General features: G+C 28.7%; 3 protein-coding genes across 3 annotated transcripts; 1 reads left to right on the top strand and 2 right to left on the bottom strand.

Annotated features, from left to right (window-relative positions):
- Window positions 1-5,859: 5,859 nt before the first annotated feature.
- Window positions 5,860-8,741, top strand: LOC105779879 (REF/SRPP-like protein At1g67360). The gene is made up of 3 exons (XM_012603846.2): window positions 5,860-5,969; window positions 6,061-6,279; window positions 8,099-8,741. Exons 1-3 carry the CDS (start codon window positions 5,949-5,951, stop codon window positions 8,546-8,548), a joined length of 690 nt encoding a protein of 229 aa, XP_012459300.1. The 5' UTR covers window positions 5,860-5,948; the 3' UTR covers window positions 8,549-8,741.
- A 4,104-nt stretch (window positions 8,742-12,845) lies between these two features.
- On the bottom strand, window positions 12,846-13,472 carry LOC105779883 (uncharacterized). The gene has a single exon (XM_012603851.2). The coding sequence runs from the start codon at window positions 13,376-13,378 to the stop codon at window positions 13,082-13,084; it is 297 nt and encodes a 98-aa protein (XP_012459305.1). The 5' UTR covers window positions 13,379-13,472; the 3' UTR covers window positions 12,846-13,081.
- A 3,711-nt stretch (window positions 13,473-17,183) lies between these two features.
- On the bottom strand, window positions 17,184-21,056 carry LOC105779880 (alpha-ketoglutarate-dependent dioxygenase alkB). Its single transcript, XM_012603848.2, has 7 exons — window positions 20,866-21,056; window positions 20,633-20,784; window positions 19,886-20,244; window positions 18,846-18,984; window positions 18,594-18,660; window positions 18,367-18,488; window positions 17,184-17,536 (listed from the first exon to the last, which is right to left on the bottom strand). The coding sequence occupies exons 1-7, from the start codon at window positions 20,967-20,969 to the stop codon at window positions 17,397-17,399; spliced, it is 1,083 nt and encodes a 360-aa protein (XP_012459302.1). The 5' UTR covers window positions 20,970-21,056; the 3' UTR covers window positions 17,184-17,396.
- Window positions 21,057-21,479: the final 423 nt, after the last annotated feature.

The raw sequence follows: 21,479 nt of genomic DNA, 5'->3' as shown, positions 1-21,479 counted from the left end.
TTACAAATCTTACATTATTTATGTAGACTGGTATATTTCTAGCTTTATATTGAATTATGGTTTCATTACCATCTATTCCCATGGCTTTTATTAGATGTTTCATAGGTTCCCATTTTCTAATGGAATGGCATTATTTCTACAACTACTAGTTGTAACTTCAAAGATCTAATAAAGCATGTAAAGAATACGTTTTATATTCTCCAAATTGAAATGTAATTTCAATATATGTGTAATATTTCCTAGATTAGAAATTTGAAAATGTAATTACATCACTTGTTCCAAGTTTCATTTGTTGAATTATTATCGAAGTTTGTATTTCTTCCATAAAATACTGAATTTCTACTTGGTTCTGTAGAAAAGATAGGAATGTTAATTGTTTTCATTCCTATTGGTGTTAAAGATATAGAATTTCTACTTGGATTTTCCTCATCTTCCTCTATTTGAGTATTTGAGGTAAAACTAAATTATCATTTATATTTGTTATAGCATTATTTTTAAAATATAATTTATCTCCGATTTACATATATTCTATAGTACTTACAGGTTTAGAAATACTTGCACTACTTATCTTTTCTATCATCCAATCTTTTGGTATTGATCGATCTCTTAAATGTAATAATTTTGGTTGTAATTCAAGAGTGAATTTATTAGGTTCAAAGAGCTCAACAATTTTATTATTAATCTATTTGATTTCTACTTCATTGTATTAGTATATTGATTAATAGAAGTCCAACTTATTGCTAGATCTTGTGCTAAATCATTAATTTGAAGTTTTTGTCTAATTCGAGACATAAACATTCTTCTATCGAGAGGATCGATAATAGATATAAAGTAATTTGGTTTAACTTTAAATCATATTACTCTTGTATGTAAATTTGATTGAATTCCTACAATAAGTGCTTTTATTGGATTTTCAAATCTTTTGTCTAATAAAGCTGCTATTATTGATGTACCATGATCTTTTCTAAATAAAGTTCTAATAGTTATCATTATTATTCCTAAATGTATATATCTAACTTGAGGATGTTTCTTTTAATCCTCTTAATTTTATCTTTAGTAAATAATGGGATTTCATTAATTCACCTCTAGTATCTTTAGCAACTGTATTACGCTTATTTTTTCTATATGTCATTGACTCAATATCTTATATTTATATATTTTATAATTTTCTTCTTTATAAATATGTTTTTATTAATTTTTCTATCATTTCATTGGAAAAGTCTTTTCTTCTCCTATTATATTTCCTAATTTTATATCTTGTTGTTCATTTTAGGAATTTCTTCTAATTGATTATTAGAACGCTTCTCATATTAAACATAAATATATATTCTTCTTCATCTCAGATCGAATGCATTTCGATATTAATTTATATAATATTTCCTCGGATTTATTTCCTCTTCTAAACATATTTTTAACTTTTGTTCTTCAAGAGTTTTAATCATTTTCTTGCACTTTTTAGTTTTAGTACTATATGCCATTCTTCATCGCATATATGTAAATGAACCTAAATCTTTTCCTCTTCTGAACATATGTAAATGTTCATTTTGAACATATTTTTTCTTCTGAACATATGTAAAAGTTTATGGACTCTATTTAATTTTCTTTGAATCTCGCACAGTTTTTTTGATAAGGATAATGTCTCATCATTGATTTGACATGGTTGCTTCCATGTAGCTTCCTTTTTTTTGTCTTCATCTGGATGTCTTTTTCCCAAGTTGCTTTCTTGGATGTCATTTTTCCATATATATTCATTTTTCTGTTTTTACTTGGAAATGAATTTTTTTGTGGGCTCTTAAATTTGATAATTCAAATTGGGCCAAATTGAATTTATAACAAAACATTGATTTTTGGACCAGAAAAAAAATTGATGTCTATAATATGAAAATTTTAACAACTCAAAATTTTATAGAGGTAGGTTTTCAAAATTCCTTCATATTTCTTTATTTAATTCATAAGGTATCACTATAAAATAAAAAACTTGAACCACAAAAATATAATTTTTTAAATATATATTTATGCTCGATCTATGCTCACCGCACGATTGTTGATACATAATTTGGTTGGCAACTCCAGTTGATCAATTCATCGGTTAGAGTGTGTAGAAGAAAGAAGTTCTTTTGTGAAAGAAGAAGACAGAAAAAAAAATGGAGTTTTTCAGAGAGCCCACCCTTCTAAGAGTCTTTAGAAGTAAGTAAAGGGATTTTTTTTGAGTCGGGTTAAAATATATTTTATAATAATTTTATATTTATATTATTAATAATATTGATACGTTTTTATAAATGTAATAATACTCGGATTGCATTTTGCCTTACATATATGTTTTTTTTCCTTTTTTATTCCATTATTTTCTCTTATAATTATTTTTATCTTATGAAGTTTCAATAGCTTAAATTTATATATATATATATATATATATATATCTAAATAAAATAATTACAAATACAAGCATTTTAAAATGAGGAATTTTGTGTTACATTAATCACATTATAACATTATAGGTTTTTATCATATTTGCTCTTTATACAATACCTAGAATTACCCATAGTCACTCCTCAACACTTAAATAGGACAACGCGTTTCAGTGCACTTAAACCCATGCTCTTCTGCACCGACACCAATATCGATGCCAATCGAGCTAAGACTCAATTAATTTGTTAAAATATTTAAATATTTTAAATAATACAATATATAAAATATATACTGGAATTAAATGGACCGCATGTATTAAATGATATGGATTTTAAAAATTACTTTTTAAGTGAAATTTTAACAATGTATTTGAGTTACTCAAAATTCCTTTTCAAAATTCATAAAAAATTAAAATCTATTTTATTTTTACCCAAACAAATAAAATTATTTTTTTTTAAAATTCTAAAATGAAGGTTCCTAAATTTCTCTCTAATTTCAAATTTATCCAAAATTTTAAAAGTCTCCTCCTAATGAATTGTAAAGGATTAAATTGAAGAAAATAAAAGATGAAAACTAGATTATTTTAACATATCTCATTGCCACCCATGGCCCACTCTCCTCAACCAAAATATAATAATTGAAACAATTTTTTGAAGCCAACAAAGTAGAGTCAAGTTAGAATTATAAATAAAATGTAAATAAATATACCTATTGAATTCACTTGGGGTAAAAATGATGAGTGTGGGGTATATGATGATGTTATTAAAGAAATTAGGCCCATTGTTTGATTAATCCCACTTTGATATAATATATTAACCTAAAGTTTATCACAATCATTTTTAGTGGAAAGGTATATGGGGTTATTGCATCAGTATCATATTAATCAAGTTTTTTTCGTAAATTTGATAGTTAATTTAGGTGTTAAATGATATTTTAAATTTGATACGGAACAATTTTAAAATAAATGGATCAAAGCGTACATACGTGTGTAGTGTGTACATATCACATTGACAACCTGAATTTGTCTAGTTAAAACAAAAATAGGACTATTGTTTTCTTTTTTTTTTATTTAACACGTCAGCTCTACGTTGTCTGTGTTGTATGTATACGTGATTGCAATTTGTTCCACATATTTCAAATATGATTTACGTCAGTTAGAGAACCACTTTAGAATAAGAGTCTTAGTTTGAGCACATATGTTGAATTAACCCCAAAATAATTATACTTTTGAAAGGATCGAATTATGGTTCTGGTCCTTCTACTATGCTCATATTTAAATTTTAGTTATTGTACTTTAATTCAACATAATTTGATTGCTAATTTTATAATGTTATTAGCTAGTTCAAATTAGTTAACTATGTTTTTCATAAGAAAAAATATGTCGTCATTTTAATCGAATAGTTAACAACTAAACTAAATAATGGCATTATAAAAGTAGGGATAATATAATTTTGGGACTAAAACAAACATTTGACCATATTATATTTTGGATAACTATACTATTCGTCACCCATCTTTCAACTTGTTTCTATTTGGGTCACCCAAGTTTTATTTTAAAATATAATGTGTCAAACATATTATCGCATGTGTAATGCTATGTCCATTTGATTATTTTTACATATGCCATTTGCACTAAGACTAAAATTTTGAAATTTAAAAATATATATATATATATATATATATATATATATATATATATATATAGCCACTAAGAATAATCCAATTTGTGAACTTGGACTAAATTTATAACTTTACGCATAATACAGGACTAATGACATGATTTAACCAAATAGATCTAGCTGTTACCATTGAATCAAGACTAAAATTTCAAATTTGAAAAATATAGAAACTAAAATTGATCAAATTAAAGTACAGGTACTAAATCCAGAATTTAAATAAAGTACAGGGTCTAATAACATAAAATTGACCACAAATTGTATTATCCCTATATTTTAAAATAATATGAGTTAAAAAATAAAAGATAATATTTTAAATGATTTTCTTTTTCTTTTTATATTATCTAGCGTGTCATCTCTATCCACGTGTCGATCTCTAAACCTCTACTTTCTCGGAGGAAATATTAAAAAATCAAATCCTGTTACAAAGACCCATCGTTTTCCCCATCCTTAAATCCATTAGCAGCCGTTGGATCCTATCAACTACCACACATTATTTAATGGTTTAATTTGTAATACTTTCCCTCTACTTTACAGAAAATTAAAGTTAGCTCCAACTAAGAAGTTAATTTAATTGGGTAATAATGTTAATTCTTACCATTAAATCATTAGCTTAAAACTAGCAGCTCGGTGTAAAAAAAATTTATCAAAAATCAGTAGTATAACAATTTATATGTACCAAATTAGTAAAAAAAAAATTGCTTAAATTTACATGTTTATTTATAGAGGCTCCTATATTTGGATTCAAATTGCTTTTTGTTCCGTCCGCTCAAAAATAAGTAAATTAGTCATTGTATGTTAGATTAAAGAGCGAAATGATCCTTCTATTAAAAATTTCATTCACTTCTACTATTAAAAATTAGTCTATTTATGTCAGCATGAGGTACATATGTAGAGGTGATCATGGGCCGGGTCGGTACGGGTCGGGCTCTGACAAAATTTTAGGCCCATTTTTAGGCTCGGGCCCGGCCCAACCCAAAATATGGACTTAAAAATTTGTCCAAGCCCGTCTCAAAAGAAAATTGCTAGGCCCGAGCCCGGCCCGACCCATATTAAATTTTTTTTAGCTTATTTCATTAAATAAAAAATTTTAAAACAAATATTAAAACAACAAACAAATAAAAAAATGAGACTAAAACAATTCTTAAAACAATACATAAATTGAAAATATAATAAAAATTGGTTATATTAAAATTGAAACAAATTATAACTAAAATAATAACCAAATTAATAATAAACCAAAAGCAGATTTGATTAAAAATAAAAAAAGAAACATATATATAATATATGATTTGGGTCGAGCCGGGCTCGGGCCAAAAAAGTTTTACCTAAGGCCCAGCCTGTTTTCTAAACGGGCCTCATTTTTTTGCCAAAACTCATATTTCGGCCCTATATTTTTACCCGAACCCTCCCATTTTTTGGGCGGGCCGTTGGGCCGGGCTGGGTAGCCCAACCCATGATCACCTCTATGCACATGGCATGTTGCGTTTCACTGTTTGATTATTCCATCAACCACACTCATTTTTTAACAATACAAGTGGATGAAATTTTTAACTGAAATGACTAATTTGCCTTTTGATCTAACGTACAGGGACTAATATGCCCATTTTTTTAGTAGAAGACCTCTATGATACTTTCACCTCGGTTTTATTAACTTGACAAATTAAAATAGATGGACTAACTTCTCGGTTTTAAAAAGTGAGGGATGAAATTTGGAATTAAATCTTAAATTAATATTTGTGTACTTAGCTCTATAAATTAATGTAGAACTCCATTTACTTTTTTTTTTACTTCCAAACTAGCCCCACATTTCATTTTTTTTTTTTTTTGAAAAACCTCGAGCAAGAATCACAGATAAAGAAGATGGAAAGCATGGAGATGAAGGCATTTTCATTTTCTTTTCCTTGTTTTAATCTTTTAATTTTCTCTGTTTTTGATTTTCTTTCGTTTTTGTTTTAAGTTATTTAAATTTTAGGAGGTAAAGTTCGAGAACAAGGATCTGAAGCACCTAGGCTTCGTGAGGGTGGTTGCGATCCACGCCTTGGTTTGCGTGTCGAATCTCTACGAGTACGCTAAACAGAACTCCGGTCCGTTGAGATCCACCGTCGAAGGCGCCGTTACGACCGTCGTTGGTCCCGTCTACGAGAAATTCAAGGATGTTCCTGATCATCTTCTTCAATTTCTTGATAAGAAGGTATATTCGTTTTTTTTTATTTTATAATTCCTTGTTTGGATCAAAAAAGTTTCTGGAATTCACTTTTTTTTGTTTAATTCATCAATGATTGAATTTAGTGCTAGATTTATTAGTGATGTATGAGATATATGTTTTCTTTAAGTTATTGGAATTTGGCTTGGTCATAGTCCAGTTCGAGCTTGAATGAGCTGAATTTGAATATATTAATGTTCGATTCAAATAGTATGGCTTTACTTTAATCTGATAAATAAGTTTAATCAAGTGAATTAGAGCAGTTGATCTTTATTTGAAGTTGAATTTCGAGTTAAATTCAAATTCATTAGAATTTCAGTTCAACTTGGCTCAATTACGGTCAGAGTAGTAAATGTTAGCTAAAACTGAATTTGGAAATTGTAAAAAGCAGTTTGATCTTTATTTTGATTTGAGCTCGAGTTAAGATTCAAGCTCCAAATTTTGAGTTGAATTCAAATTTATTAGAACTTCAGTTCAACTTGGCTCAATTATGGCTAGCAGTAAATTGTTAGCTAAAACTGAATTTAGAAGTTGTAAAGGGCAGTTTTATCTTTAGGTTGAATCGAGCTTAAATTAAGTTTCGAGCTTTAAATTTTGAGTTGAATTCAAACTTATTAGAACTTAAGTTCAACTTAGCTCGATTACAGTTTTAGTACATCAAATCAAGCTTGAACTTAAAATCAACATAATTTTCAGATTAAAATTGAGCTCAAACAATTGAGTTTGAGGTTGAGTATGAGAATCGAGCTTACTTTAATCGGATAAACAAGTCTAATCAAATGAGCTTGAGTAGTTTGATCTTTATTTTGAATTGAGCTCGAGTTGAGTTTCAAGCTTCGAATTTTGAGTGAAACCAAAACTTATTAGAACTTAAGTTCAACTAGGGTCGATTACAATCTTAGTAGTAAATCTTAGCTAGAACTGAATTCAGAAGTTGTAAAAAGCAGTTTGACCTTTATGTCCGAATCAATTTAAGCTTCGAGCTTTGAATTTTGAGTTAAACTTGAACTTACTTGAAACTCCGGCTTGGTTTAGTTATGCTCTAGTAAATCTTAGCCTATAATAAAAGGGATGTAAACCAATTTGTTTCTAACTTCAAAACGAGATTAAGTAAAAAAAACTGCAGTTAGATGAGCCTTCCACACAAATTTGATGATCATATGTGTTTGTAAGTTATTCGAGTTTAGTTCAAAAAGATCAAACTTGACTTGGTCATTGTTAACTTCGAGTTCAAGGGAGCTGAATTTGAATAGTATATATATATATATATATATTTGATTTTTAGTTAGTATTTAAAATTTTCAATTTGAACTCAAACTTTAACTTTAGTTTTGAGTTCGAGGTTAAGGCGAGAAAATTGAGCTTATCTTTAATCAGGTAAGCAAGCTTAATCGAGCCTAGGGGCGAATCTAGAAATATTTTTAAGGGGTCAAAATTGAATTATAATTTTTTGTGAGGCTAAAGTATAATTTTATCTTGTATTGACATATGATTTCATCACTATTGAAAGGACTATATAAAAAAAATTTCATTTTAGGGGGCCAAAGTACAATTTTATCACATAGTAACTTTTAATTCTATTATTTATTAGGGAACTAAAAAACAAATTTTCCATTTAGGGACCCTCTAAATTCGCTCCTGATCGAGTCTACACGAATGAGCTCAAATAGTTTCACATTTATTCCAAACCGTATTCAAGCTTTAAGAAATGAAACTCGAGTCGAGTTTCGAGCTTCAAATTCTGAGTTCAACTTGGCTCAATTACACTTTTAGTTGTAAATCTTGGATCAATTAAAAATAACTGCAGGTAGATGAGGCTTTACACAAAATTGATGACCACCTTCCAGCCAAAGCTAAGCAAGCAATTAACCAAGCCCAATACGTGGTTCACAAGACAGCACAACATGCTTGGAAACTAGTCGACGAGGCACGAACCAACGGACCACGAGGAGCGTTGCATTACGCCACAGCCGAGTACAAGCACCTCATGGTCATAAACTCAACCAAGTTATGGGTCAAGCTGAATCACAACTCGGCTTTCCACTCGGTGGCTGAGTGGGTTACTCCAACAGCAGCTAATTGGTCCGGTAAGTACAACAATTTAATTAACGATATGAGTGGCAAAGGTTATATTGTTTTTGGTTATCTGCCATTGATACCTGTAGATGAATTTGGTGAGGCAATTAAGGTAGCTAAAGCAAAGGAAAAAGAACATTTAAATGATCACAAATCAGATTCTAGTTCTGATTCAGATTAGGGACTTCATTTTTTTGTTTTTGTAAACAGAAAATCTAGTAATTTGTGTTGGTGAGAGGCATATTGTGGAAAATTGTCTAGTTTGCCACTGTAAATAGGGTTTGTTTGCTTGTATATATATATGATTGCGTAAAGACGGCATGTTGCAATATGATGTTTTAAATATATGCAAGGAATTGTCGATTAAGCTTTAATTCAATTAGCATCAGTATTGTTGCTAACGCAGGAATACGTAAATTCTAGATTAATGTTAAAAAAAATTATATATATGCAAGGAATCAGAGAAAAAAAATTTGTTCATGTCCTTACATGTTCATATTTGATGTTTGTTTAATTTTGGGTAATATAGATTTGGGGTAGTGTCAAGTTTTTTGAATCGGATCAGATGGGCTGATCAAATCGATTGAATAGGGAATTAGTCAGGATATTGGTCCGAGTAAGAATCAATTGAACTGAATAAAAAACTAGTTTGAACCTGACGTTTAAATTAGATTTTTAATATTTTTTATGAATTTGTAATAATTTATTTAATCAAATCAAACAAACCAATCGGATTAATAAACCAATGGCTTGATTGATTCGACCATCAATCTGATTTTAAAAACCTTGAGTAATGTAACTTTGTCTAAGATCAACTCAAAAGCAAGGCTTGGGTATCGACTACATACCATAACGGTATATCTCTATTGAAAGTTCCGTAAACCAATATTAAATAAAAGGTTGAATTATGTCATTTGTCCTTGTATAATATATATATAATATATAAGTTGTGTATTTAGTTCCTATAATTTGGTCTTTTTAGTCGTTGTACTTTTCAAATATTAAAATTATAGTTCTTACCAAATGATAGTCGTTAAATTCATAAAGTTAACTTTTGTTATTTTCAAAATTTGACTTAATAAAATTATCATATGTATAATATCGTGTCAATTGTTATTTTCAGATATTATTAAAAATAACAATTAATTGGTTTGACTACATTGATTTGTGTAAACTAAATCTATAACCTTACACATGGTGTAAGATTAATAGTAAAATTTAACCAATCGATTTAATTGTTATCATCTGAGTCAATATTAAAATTTTAAAATTCGAAAAGTATAGGGACTAAAATTAATCAAAAAGTACAAATATTAAATTTGATCCATTAAAATATAGAGATTAAATTCACAATTTTCACATAATACATTGACTAATAACATAATTTAATAAAAATCATATATTGAGATGTGCATAAGTAACCTGAGATATTCCCCCCCCCCCCTTCCCCCTCCCCCCCCCTCCATTTGGGCCATTGTTATATTGTTCCATTGATTGAGAAAATATAGAAAGACCAACCTCAATAGTGCTTAAATCTCTAGTGGGTCATTTTTGTGAAAAGTATGGGCTCATTGGGTTCAAGAAATTGGGTCATAAATCCATTAAATCTATATTTATTATATTTAAGATTTTAACTGAGTTAATATAAAGTGAATTTTAAATTAGTATATAGTTATTGAAAACCCTTACAACGAGATTTAAATTCTGTATAAGCGTGATAATGTATCACTTTGGAATTTCGCTATATCATTACGCGAAATTTAAAATATATATTTTCAAATTTTTAGATAATGACACAATCTGAAAATGTCACATTACAACGCGAAATCATTTTATGGACCATTCTCACCGCATCATTCATGGTCCCTTTCTAATTATTTAATGATAATTTAGAAATTTTTTCCATGTCATTGATACATAAATTTGGTTGTTATTTTTTTCTAAACATTGAACCTCGAACCCTAAATCATGAAGGGTTCGGGATTCGGGGTTCAAGATTCAAGGTTTTAGAATCAAGGTTCGAGGTAAAAAAAATCAGAATTATGTATCAATAACATGAAAATTTTTATTAAAATATCATTAAATAATAAAAAATAATCCATAAAACACATAAAATAATTTCTCCATCACAACACTTTTACAAAATACAATTTCAAAACATATACCATAACTTAAATTGTAAAGTTCTTTTTTTAAAAAAAAGAAAAGAAAAGAAAAGAAAAAGAGAAAGAAAATTCATTATTAAATATTTGTTTTCTTCTTTATGTGTCTTTTAAGAATCCAAATGTGAAATGGTAAAAGCATGGGAAAGTGACTTAATGATCAGCTGTTTGAGAACAGCTAATCTGCATTAATTTTTACTAAAATTTAATTAATAACCTAATATGGGGACCTGGCTGGATTGCAGATTGAGGATTTTGGGACAAAATATATTGTTATTTTATCCATTTTCCTGAAGATCATGTATCAACTTGACTATATATATATATATATATAATAAATTAATATGAAAAGAAAAAAAAAGCTACTTTTTATAAAAAGAGAGGGTTTTACTTTTGAATTAGTTAATGGCTAAAACATTTCCTTGTTTACATTACACCCTCTTCCTTGTTCCAAATGGTTCAAGAATTTCTTTCTAAAAACAAAAAAGTTAAATGGTCGTTAGATTTTTTAGGGATCATTTTGGGGTCAAATTTTTTAGAATCGTCGTATAAAGGTTTAAGCTTTATTAATTTTATGCACTTTAGTTTAGTTTGTAGTAAAAATTAGATGAATTTTGACGTGTTTGAAATAAAACACGTGATAACTGAATCAAATATTACTTAAAAAGAAAAGTAAGCAACCAAAACATAATTTGGAATATGATATATGACATTTGAGAAGCTTTTATTTGACCATTTTCAAAAAGGTTTGGTCCTTATTTGAGCACTTTTATAAATGTTAGATCCTTATATGACCATTTTGAAAGGTTTACGAAAAGGTTGGGTTCTAATTTGAGCATTTAATCTTTAAAAAACAACGGATTCACATCCATTGAATGTTGGGTACGGATACATGTTTAAGGTAAGTTTATTTCGTTTCTTAAAAGAAAAATCGATGATTATATTCACGTTACTATGTAAGTCAAACACGAATAATAGAACTAGGAAGAATTCAAGAGTTTGAGTAACATAGACTATGTCTACTCTAGACACGGGGAGATATCTTATTTCTTAAAAATAAATGTCTTACATAGATTTTAAAGTATAGTGAATATTTTAATTACACCAGACTATGGTGAAGATTTTAAGGTAACCCCGGCGTTTCAAAACATTTTAATCGAATCTTCTAAGCATTAGTACACTATCATTTAGGTCTTTCGCCAATCTAGCCGTAAGCTTAATTGTTAAATGCCAACTCAAATTTAATATAAATCATATTTAAAATACGTGTATCAATTATATAAATAAATGGAGTCATTGAAGTTTTTTAACCTAACAGATCTAAGTTATTCATGCAATAAAATCACACGGTCTATTTTAAACATGTATCACAATGAATTTGAGTTAATATTTAATACTCAATTTTATGTAAGAATCTCATTAATACTTTTAAAGATTTAATCAATTAAAGTCAATTTAAAATCCAAATTATAATTAAGGAATCACTAATATAATTAACCCATAATCAAAGGGCAAAATAATGTTTCAACCTTTTCCAACTATTTTCTCATGTTCTTCATTTATTCTAATCATTGGGCATCAAAATTCATTCATATCAAACATATTCACATCTTTTTCTATTCATTAACTTAGGAAGAAGTTTATGAAGCATCGTCTATTCAAAATCGACGAACTCTCAATATATTTAGTATTATCTCTAATAAGATTTTATTTCTCAACTTCATCGAGAACCCAAGTGTTTGATGGAGTGAAAACGTAGCGAGTCTTTAGTTTGCACCCTCAAACGCCTAACCTATAGCTTATAGGCCATTAATGGGAAAGAATGGTATCACTTAAGCTAGCTATAGCCTCACATGTTTAGGTACTCTCAAGGTGCTCATAGCTCTCATTTATCAACCTTTTTTTTTAGATTAACTTTAATCATTATAAGATGATATCACACTACATCAGATAAATCACCAGGTAGAGATTGATGTTCTTGGCAAAGTTGAGGAAACAAAACTTCACCGAAAACCATACTGAACGTCCAAGTTCATGGACAGACCGTAATGGTGGCTAAAGAATTTTTTTGAAAATTTTCTTTCTGTCTTCTAATTTCTTTGAAAACTTTAATTATGTCCTTTAATATTTTAGAAAATTCTTATTAATCTCATAAAAATTTTAAAAATTTTAACTAGACCCCCAACTTTAAGAAATCTCATTAAACTCTTGAAATTTTGAAAATTTAGTCACAAGATCCACCACAGTCCAAGTCCACAAATTTCATGGAATTTGGAAAAAGAAAATTGTAGAGAAAAATCATTGAAGAGAAAGAGCTGACTTGGAATTTAATATATATTTCATGCAAATTTTTACCCATGAATTGTTAATCTTTTACAACAATTTCTTCAAATTCTTAACAAAAACTAAACAACAATTAAGCTATAAGAATCTAAAACAGTTTCGTTGTAAAGATTACAATTCAGCAACTATTAATTTTACTCTCACTATTATATTACATTAATTAAATTTCAAAAAATATATAAGAGTTTAAAGAGTCCAAACCCGGTAAATTAAGAGTTCCGATTCGTCGGTTGACGTACAGAAATCTGAACCGGAATCGGTCTACCGGTACCAGACCCACCACAACTGCTACACGCCATTCGACCGGACCCGGCGCAAGTCCGACAACCGATATCTCCATCGGACCAACGAGTGCAAATGCACGTGATGCGACCCGTGCCGTTACAAGTCGGGCATCTTTGAAACGGACCGGCCATGGGTTTTTGATCCATGACGGATTTGACTAAGACGGCACCAGCTAAAACGCTTAAGCCGGTGGCCACCTGAGTCAAAACGGCCGGAAACATGTCGCCGGAGATGGGATCGGAAGTTTTCCTTGTTGGAATTTAATGAGGGTTATGGAGCAGTGAAGAGGAAGAAGAAAGAACCAAATAGCAGCCAAAGAATAAATAAATAGAATTTGAGAAATTAAAAATTCTATATTTGGGATTTTTTTTAATTGAGAAAAATTAAAATAATTGGCTGTGAATTTTATGGAAAAAAATAAATTAATTAAAAAAAGAAAAAGAGTTTTGAGAATATTATATAAATGGTTAAATTGTTTTAGTCACTCATTTTGTAAAGAAAATTTCAATTTAATCCCTATCAATAGAGAAATTACAATTTTAGTTACTCCCGGTTTAATTTAAATCCCTAATTGAATACTCACGGAGTGTTTTTTTAATTGATATAATAATAAATTTATTCCTCAATATTTATATTTTCTGTCACTTTAGTCTTAATTTTAAAATCTAACAAATTTAACTCTCAATATTTACACACCGGTCCCTTTGATCTTGATTATTAGAAATTATACTGAATTTAACCCTTAATATTTAAGATCGAGACCAAATTGACAGAATGTATTAATACTTATTCAAGTAATTTATGCACCTAATTGTTTTTTCATTGTTATTGAAAAAATATTTTCAACGTAAAATTAAATAAATAATTAAAATTGAATATAAAAATTACACTAATGTAATTTTTAATCAACTTTGTTATTAATCCTTGTTTTAGGTATAAATTATGGATTTAGTCATTGTATTATTCAGTCAATGATAGTCTCGATACTTTTCAAATTTTAAAATTTCACTCATGACTCAAACAAGAGCAATTAAATCTATTAGGTCAAATTCGCTACTAATTCCATATTACACCTAAGTTGTGGATTTAATGTTCTCGAATTCAATCATTTTAGTCCTTATATTTTCTATTTTTGAAATTTCAATCTTAACTCAAATGGTTGTTGTTAAATCCACTAAGATAGCATTAAAATTTTATGATATTATGTGAAAATCGTAAATTGACACACTATTACACTTTGTCACATACAATTTCTATGAATAACTTAACGAATTTAGTAACAAACATTTCACTCGGGACTGAAATTTTAAAAAATTGAAAAATATAAGGACTAAAAATGAACTTACATATAGTACAAAGGCTAATAGTAGAATTTAACCAAAATTATTTACTTGAATTTAACCGGTTCAAGGTGTGGACCACGTTGCTTGCTTATTTATGGGCTGAATATGGTGTGATGGAAATCTCCAGATTCTTGTGGAGATAACTTTTTTTTATTTATAAATCGGTCCTTTTATCAACGGCTATGAATTAATCTTATTTGGTCCAATTTTAACCCAATTGACGTTGAAAAGGATAAGGTTTCAACACCAAATACTTTCAATCTTTATTCTAATATATTTATCCCTTAAGAAAAATTATAGATTTTTTATTTTTTAAATATTCATATGGATTTTGAATTTATTGGTTCTAAATTAAGTAAATTTTTTTTTTGCTTGAAAAGTCGATGCAAGCATGGGTAAAGCCGGAATTTAATTATAAGTTTTCAAAAGATCAAAATATAAGTTTATTATGCTTTAATTTATACTTTCATCGTTTTTAGGAGGCTAAAGTGTAATTTTACTACGATTTATAAAATTAGGTTGAATACCCGTACGATGCACGGGTTGATGATGTGATTTATAAAATGTAAATATTTAAATTAAATATGGAGGTTGTGCACTTTTGGAATTTGAAATTAAGGCTTAATTTACAGAAATGTAAGAATATTAGGGACCAATAAAATAATTATTACATACGAAAGTCCTTAAATAAATAATAGAGATACGGAAGGGCTCTTTAAATATTACATAATGTTATTAATTAAAATATTAGTAATTATCTTTATTATAATATTGATATAGAAATATATTAAAATAGTAAATAAACCCCAACATGAATTAATATACTATAATAAAAATATATATTATTTTAATATATTTTTATAATATATCATCAATTAAAATATTTTAATTTTGTAATAAATCACCATGAGATTAAATCATCAATATTATTATAAAAATAATTTATTTATAAAAAATTATCCATAATATTACATTTATTTCTGTTAGATATTACTTTTATTTTGATAAGATATTTTATTAAAAAAGTTGATGATGTATTATAATATGATTTTATTAAAAAAATTAATGAAAAATTTATAAAATAAAAAAATAAATAGAAAATAGAGACCAAGACAACTACTTGCTCACTCATATTCGCCTATGGATACGAGTAAGATGTGGGGATTTCTTTTTGCCAACGTGGATATGAAATAGTTATAGTAATTGCTTACTCTAAATCAATTCACTCTGAGTAAATTGGTTTTTCTAAAAAATTAGAACAATTTAACCCAGGTCCATTTATAAAGTAAGAAATTAAGGACAATCAATCACAACATTTTTTTTATATCAACTACACATTTTTTTGTCAATGTTAATGTCGCGGGCTAAATTCGTTAAATCAAAGATTAAATTGACAAAATGTAAATTTCAAGGGCCAAATTTATTATTGTACCAATCAAAATTATGTACAATTTATTGTAAACATTATCATCGTGACTAGTTGTCCTAAGTTGCTCACTTTCGAAATTGACAGAGATTAAATTATTTTAATTTTTTTTTGAAAGAGACTAAAGAGTGTTTTTACCTACAAAAATGTCATAGAAAAAGCTATTGTGTTTTATGTTTAAATATTTGTTTGTATTCGAAGATTGTAAAATTCAAATTAAAACGAGGTTGAATGACGATGAATATATATAACATCAATGTAAATGATAATAGTTCTTAATATTACACGCTTACAATAAATGTATCATATAAATAGATAATACTAAAATATGTAAAAATATTTTAATATAAAAATAATTTTAATTGAGTCAGATTGGTCCAAAATAGACTTATTAATGAGGCCGGATTGATTTTGAGTCCGATCAAATTAAGTTTAAAATTATTCAATTTAATATTAAATCAATTTGACGTTATTTTGAATTTAAATAATTGCAAGTTTTAATCGCTTAAAGATTTCAAATTTCATCATTTTTGAACCTTAAAATGGAAGTTAATAGTTTAAAAGCATCACTTTGAGTACAAGCAAGTCATTGCCAAGTTGAAGGCTTTGCGTATAAGAATTAGCAAGAAGAGTTGTGATAAGATCAAAATTATTCATAAATTTAAAATTTAATCTTATATTTTTATTTTTAAAATTTTAAATTTTCTATTTTTTATTTTTCAAATTCAACTTTTAACTAAATTTAGATTCATTACATCAATTTTTTAGTTACATCGCTATAAAGTGAGCAGTGGCAGAGCCAAAAAGAAAAAAATTTGGAGGGACGAAATTAAATTGTTATTTTTACGATAATAAAATATAATTTCACTATTTTAATAGTCTATATCTTTATAATTTTAAATGATTAAATCAAATTTTATTATTCTTGAAGAGGCCAAAGTGTAATTTCGCCATTACTATTTTAAAATTTTATAAATTATAAAGTACCTAAATGAAAAAAATTTTATTTTAGGGAGTCAGTCAGGCCCTTGCGAGTCCCCCCTTGGCTCCGCCAAGGAAAGTGAGCATTCTTTATGATAGTATTTTGAATTTTTTAATATTTTAAAATGTCATACCAACCAATTTAACAAAAAAAAATTCACAGAACTTAAATTTTGAAATATGAAAAGTAAAAATATTAAATTCCTAAAAATAAAAGTACATGACGGAATTTCAGATTTGTGAAAATAAAAGGACCAAACTATCATAAAACACAAATTGTTGAAACAAAAAATTTTACTAAATAATTCCTTGTTCTTTTCCCTACAAAATTGTTGCGTACACTTACATAATCAATAACCCAGCAGATTAAAGCATGGATTGAAAATGCCATAAGACATGATAGACTAGTAATTTGAAACACTAAACTTTTAAGTAATTGAAAAGAGATGCATAATCAAATGGCCTTTCCTTTTTTTGCTCAAAATAAAATTAAAAGACTTGCCTGATATTGATGTTGATCCTTGAAGTTCTTATATAGTCCAAGAAACAACGATCATCCTCGTCCGAAAACCGTAATTCAAGAGGAGTGATTTCTGCGTTTTCTTCGTCTGTGAATATGCGAGGCACACCTGCAAGAATTTCATGTTGCTAGGGATGGTTAATTGGCTATATAAGATGCTAGAGAAGAAAACAATCGATAAGCCAATGTTCAAGCTAAAAGTATTTCTACGTACAAGTTTATACCGGATGTTTCTTTCCTTTTTGGTACAAAAAAGGGATTGTAAATACTGGGATTCGAAACCCAAACTTGCTAGATGTCACTCTTAAGGGTAACTAATCTAACTAGTCTAAGCCTCAGGTTCAGCGGATATTTCTTTTTGGGTAAACTACACTTAAGATTACTAAACTATTAGTAAATTTAAGTTTTGGTCACTCAACTTCAAAATGTTACTAAATGATCACTGAACTGTATCTATCGACAAGTTGAAAAACATACCTTAGATCCAAGTCGATCTGACAGTCAATGTCGAAAATCAGAAAAGAAGTTTTATGAAAAAAATTGAACTATAGAAGAAAATGGGAATGACAACTTTCAATTGGTAAACTTACTAATAGTCATACAACAACAAGTTTAATAGCCCAGGGACAAAAATAAAAAAGTTTCAAATAGTTCAATGATCATTTTGTAACTTTTTGAAGTTGAGTGACCAAAACGTAAACTTACTAATAGTTTAGTGACCTTAGGTGTAATTTACCGTTTCTTTTTTACATTATGTATCTGTAGCTTGTTTGTTATTTAAGGAAGCAAAGAGGGCAAATGCCAAATATTTCTCAAACAAATTCGATTGCAGCATTTGGATCAATACCGATGGATAGAATGATTTACAATCGAGTTCAAGTTCGGAAAATTCCAAAACCATAACATGGAAAAGAAAGCTATTAGGAAGTGAAATCTAACCATGAAAGCATTCCCTTGCTTCTCCTGCCATAAGTACAACATCGCCACTTCGGAGAAACATCGCTAATGGTTCATCCTGTCTAGACTTTCCTCCGAGAAGGAAAATAGCTTTACAGCCGAAACTGAGAAAGAAAATAAATTGAAACGCGAAAGTCAAAACTAAAGAGGATGCTTTCTTTTGTCTTTCTAATTTCAAAGGATAAAATAATAAGGAAATAGTAAGTTACCTCATGCTTACAATAGGTTTACTCCAATCTGCTTCCATATCATCAAGGTGACCACCGAGTGTATCACCTGGAAAGATAAAAAAAGTTTTCAAAGCTGAAAAAGGTGACATGAGGATGTAGAGGACAGCACAAAAGTTATCTCAATCATATATACACACATGTATATATATTGTTAGTGAGGGTATGTAACAAAGAGTACATTACTGAAACTTGAGAATTTCTAAGCATGAAATCATTGTATTCGAAGAATACCTGACCCAAAATAGTTGACAATTGCAGCCTCTGGCCGGAACTCTTCTCCAATAGGCATTGCAGGCTCAGCCATTCTTTTAGCCAGCCGACAGAGTGCATTTGGTATTTTGTTATGAGGTAAAGACACGGCATAGTTCCGCTGAACCATAAATAAATTCAATTTAGAAGTCATCTCAACATAAAACAATCTCCTTTAATTTAATTTTCAAAGAAAAGGAGTAATTACAGACTTATCATCATGCATCAGGTTAAGTCAGGAGTATGACATCACTGTACTTGAATAATGCCTAATAACACTTTCAGGAAGTTACAAGATATAAGTTCCGGAAACAAATATCATCATGCATCGGCTAAGACAACAAGTATGATTAGCACATCGTCATACCTGAATGATGCCTTATAACATTTTCACAAAGTTACATGATATAAGTTTCTATCACAAACATTGAAAGTGATACTTATGTTTCGGAATTGGAATCCTAGAACTAAATCTAAATTAATCAACAAGATCAAATTGAAGAACCCTCAAATTATATCAGGTGGCTATTCAATCAGTGAATGTACCTGAGAGATCCTTCTATTATAGGGACTCGATCAAATTAGTCCCTCAACTATTAAATGGATCAATTTACTCCCTGTACTATTAAAAAGATTCAAGTAAGGCCAAATTGAAATAGAGTTAACATTCAATGTTTAAAAAAATATCATTTATAGTTTAACAGAGTTAATATTTTTAAAGTTTTATGGTTTTGTAAATGAAATATTTTGTTTGGAATTGAACTGTAATTAAATAATAATAATTTTCAAAACATTTTTTATACAGTAAATGTTAACTCTGTTCTAATTTGGACTTATTTGATTCTATATACTAAATTGATCCATTTAATAATAGAATGACTAATTTGATCCAGTCCCTATAATACAGGGACCTCCCAAGTACTTTAACCCTATTCAATCAGTATAGGTGCTCTAATTAGACAATAAACACCTCACCAACAAAAGATATAAGAAGATCAAGGACTAAATGAATGAATACCTACATTGGACCAGTCAAATTGAAGGCCAAGGGTACTCCACCGTAGCTTTCGCAGCAAAACAGAAGCAGGCACCGTTTTGCAAGTCTTTCCCCTTGATCGTGCGATGTCTTCCTCGTAAAACTTCCATCTATGAGAATCTCCATTGCTTACAGAAGCACTTGGTTCAGAATCCAAACCGTTGTCAGACCTTTCCTCCTCAACAAAAACTTTACCTTCCTTTGCCGCAACAAACAGGTTACTTATAGGTCCATAAATAACATTATGATTTGTTCTGTTTGGAGGTTGCGGAAAGTTAGTTAAACTTTCCCTTATCCATGTACATTGTTCATCCAAGGTTAATGCGCCGGGAATAAAATAGAACCCTGCATTTTCAAAACAATTCATCGAAAATAGAACCAATACTATGTTTGCGAACATGAAATTGAAAATTTGGATTCAGATTTCATTTGTTATATAAATTGTCTGAAAAGGTATACATACGTTAAGTATGAATTAGTTGGAATTTAATATGATTATATATTTGAAGCATATAAAACCATGAATTTTAAATTCACAAGTATCACAACGAATTTCAAATTCACTATTAGATAGACATCGAAAAAATTCATTAATTTAGAAAATAATGATGGATTCAACTACTTTTACAATCCAAATCCAATCTTTTCAATTTCAAATTCAAATTCGCAACAAAACAAAACAAATTGTTCTCTATTCGATACTAATTGAAATCAAATAGAAAAAAATAGATACCAGGGCGATTTTCCAAGCCAAAAATCGGACGATCAAATCCACAAATAACATGTACAACTCCTGGAGGAAGTTCACCATTTTGATTGAATGACTCTGAAATGGATTTGAAATCCAAAACCTCTGATAAATCGACTTGTTTAGGTTGCTTCTTCCTGAAGAAGTTCAAACCAAAATAATCAATAAACAAGAGAAAACTTGTTTCCTTTCAAAATATAAGCTGAAACTTGACGTACTTTTTGGTGGATTTCGAATTTTCGTAATAAAGCTTGTACGTCTTCTCTGTTTTCCTAAAAGCTGTTCGCTCTGCATCGTCACCGGCTCTGTCGGATCCGTACATATTCCCCTGAGCCGGCGAGTTAACTCGGAATCACTCAGAGCAAAAGTACGCTGGTGATTTCAAAATTAGGGTTTATTAAAAGTTTTTGCAAACGGTTTTATTTTTCACATAAAAGAAATTATCAGGTGCGTTCGCTACTATTGTAAATTACTAAAAAAAACAAAATTATCTGATTCAGTTTAATTGATTCTTGGTCGAATAATAATTAAATTAAATTAAAAAATTCATAAAAATAAAAAAGATTAAAAAAATTTTAGAATCAGTTCAATTATTAATTTTTGTCCCGATATTTAATTTTTTATCAATTCTGAGATATTCAGTTAGAAATCAAGCCAATTTTTATGTTTACAATAAGGTATTCAGAATCGGATCAATGATCAAATCAATCAAACCAATAGTTTGTTGATCCAATCGATCCGTCCAATTTGATTAGATAAATCATTAAAAATTCAATTCAACCAGTTTATACTAATTATCAGATCAATTAGTTTAATTTTCTCCTCTAAACCG

The sequence above is a fragment of the Gossypium raimondii genome, chromosome 4, assembly GCF_025698545.1.
Source record: "Gossypium raimondii isolate GPD5lz chromosome 4, ASM2569854v1, whole genome shotgun sequence".
In the NCBI taxonomy this organism is placed as follows: Eukaryota; Viridiplantae; Streptophyta; class Magnoliopsida; order Malvales; family Malvaceae; genus Gossypium; species Gossypium raimondii.
Note: the sequence above shows the minus strand (reverse complement) of the source record. Positions and strands in the feature narration are given on the sequence as shown.

Coding starts and splice junctions, on each gene's coding strand:
- LOC105779879 (XM_012603846.2), top strand. CDS start 5,949: ATGGAAAGCATGGAGATGAAG. Junction 5,970..6,060: donor TGGAAAGCATGGAGATGAAG/GCATTTTCATTT, acceptor TTTAAATTTTAG/GAGGTAAAGTTCGAGAACAA. Junction 6,280..8,098: donor TTCAATTTCTTGATAAGAAG/GTATATTCGTTT, acceptor AAATAACTGCAG/GTAGATGAGGCTTTACACAA.
- LOC105779883 (XM_012603851.2), bottom strand. CDS start 13,378: ATGTTTCCGGCCGTTTTGACTCAGGTGGCCACCGGCTTAAGCGTTTTA.
- LOC105779880 (XM_012603848.2), bottom strand. CDS start 20,969: ATGTACGGATCCGACAGAGCCGGTGACGATGCAGAGCGAACAGCTTTT. Junction 18,661..18,845: donor TGTCAACTATTTTGGGTCAG/GTATTCTTCGAA, acceptor TTATCTTTCCAG/GTGATACACTCGGTGGTCAC. Junction 18,489..18,593: donor AAACCTATTGTAAGCATGAG/GTAACTTACTAT, acceptor TTTCTTTCTCAG/TTTCGGCTGTAAAGCTATTT.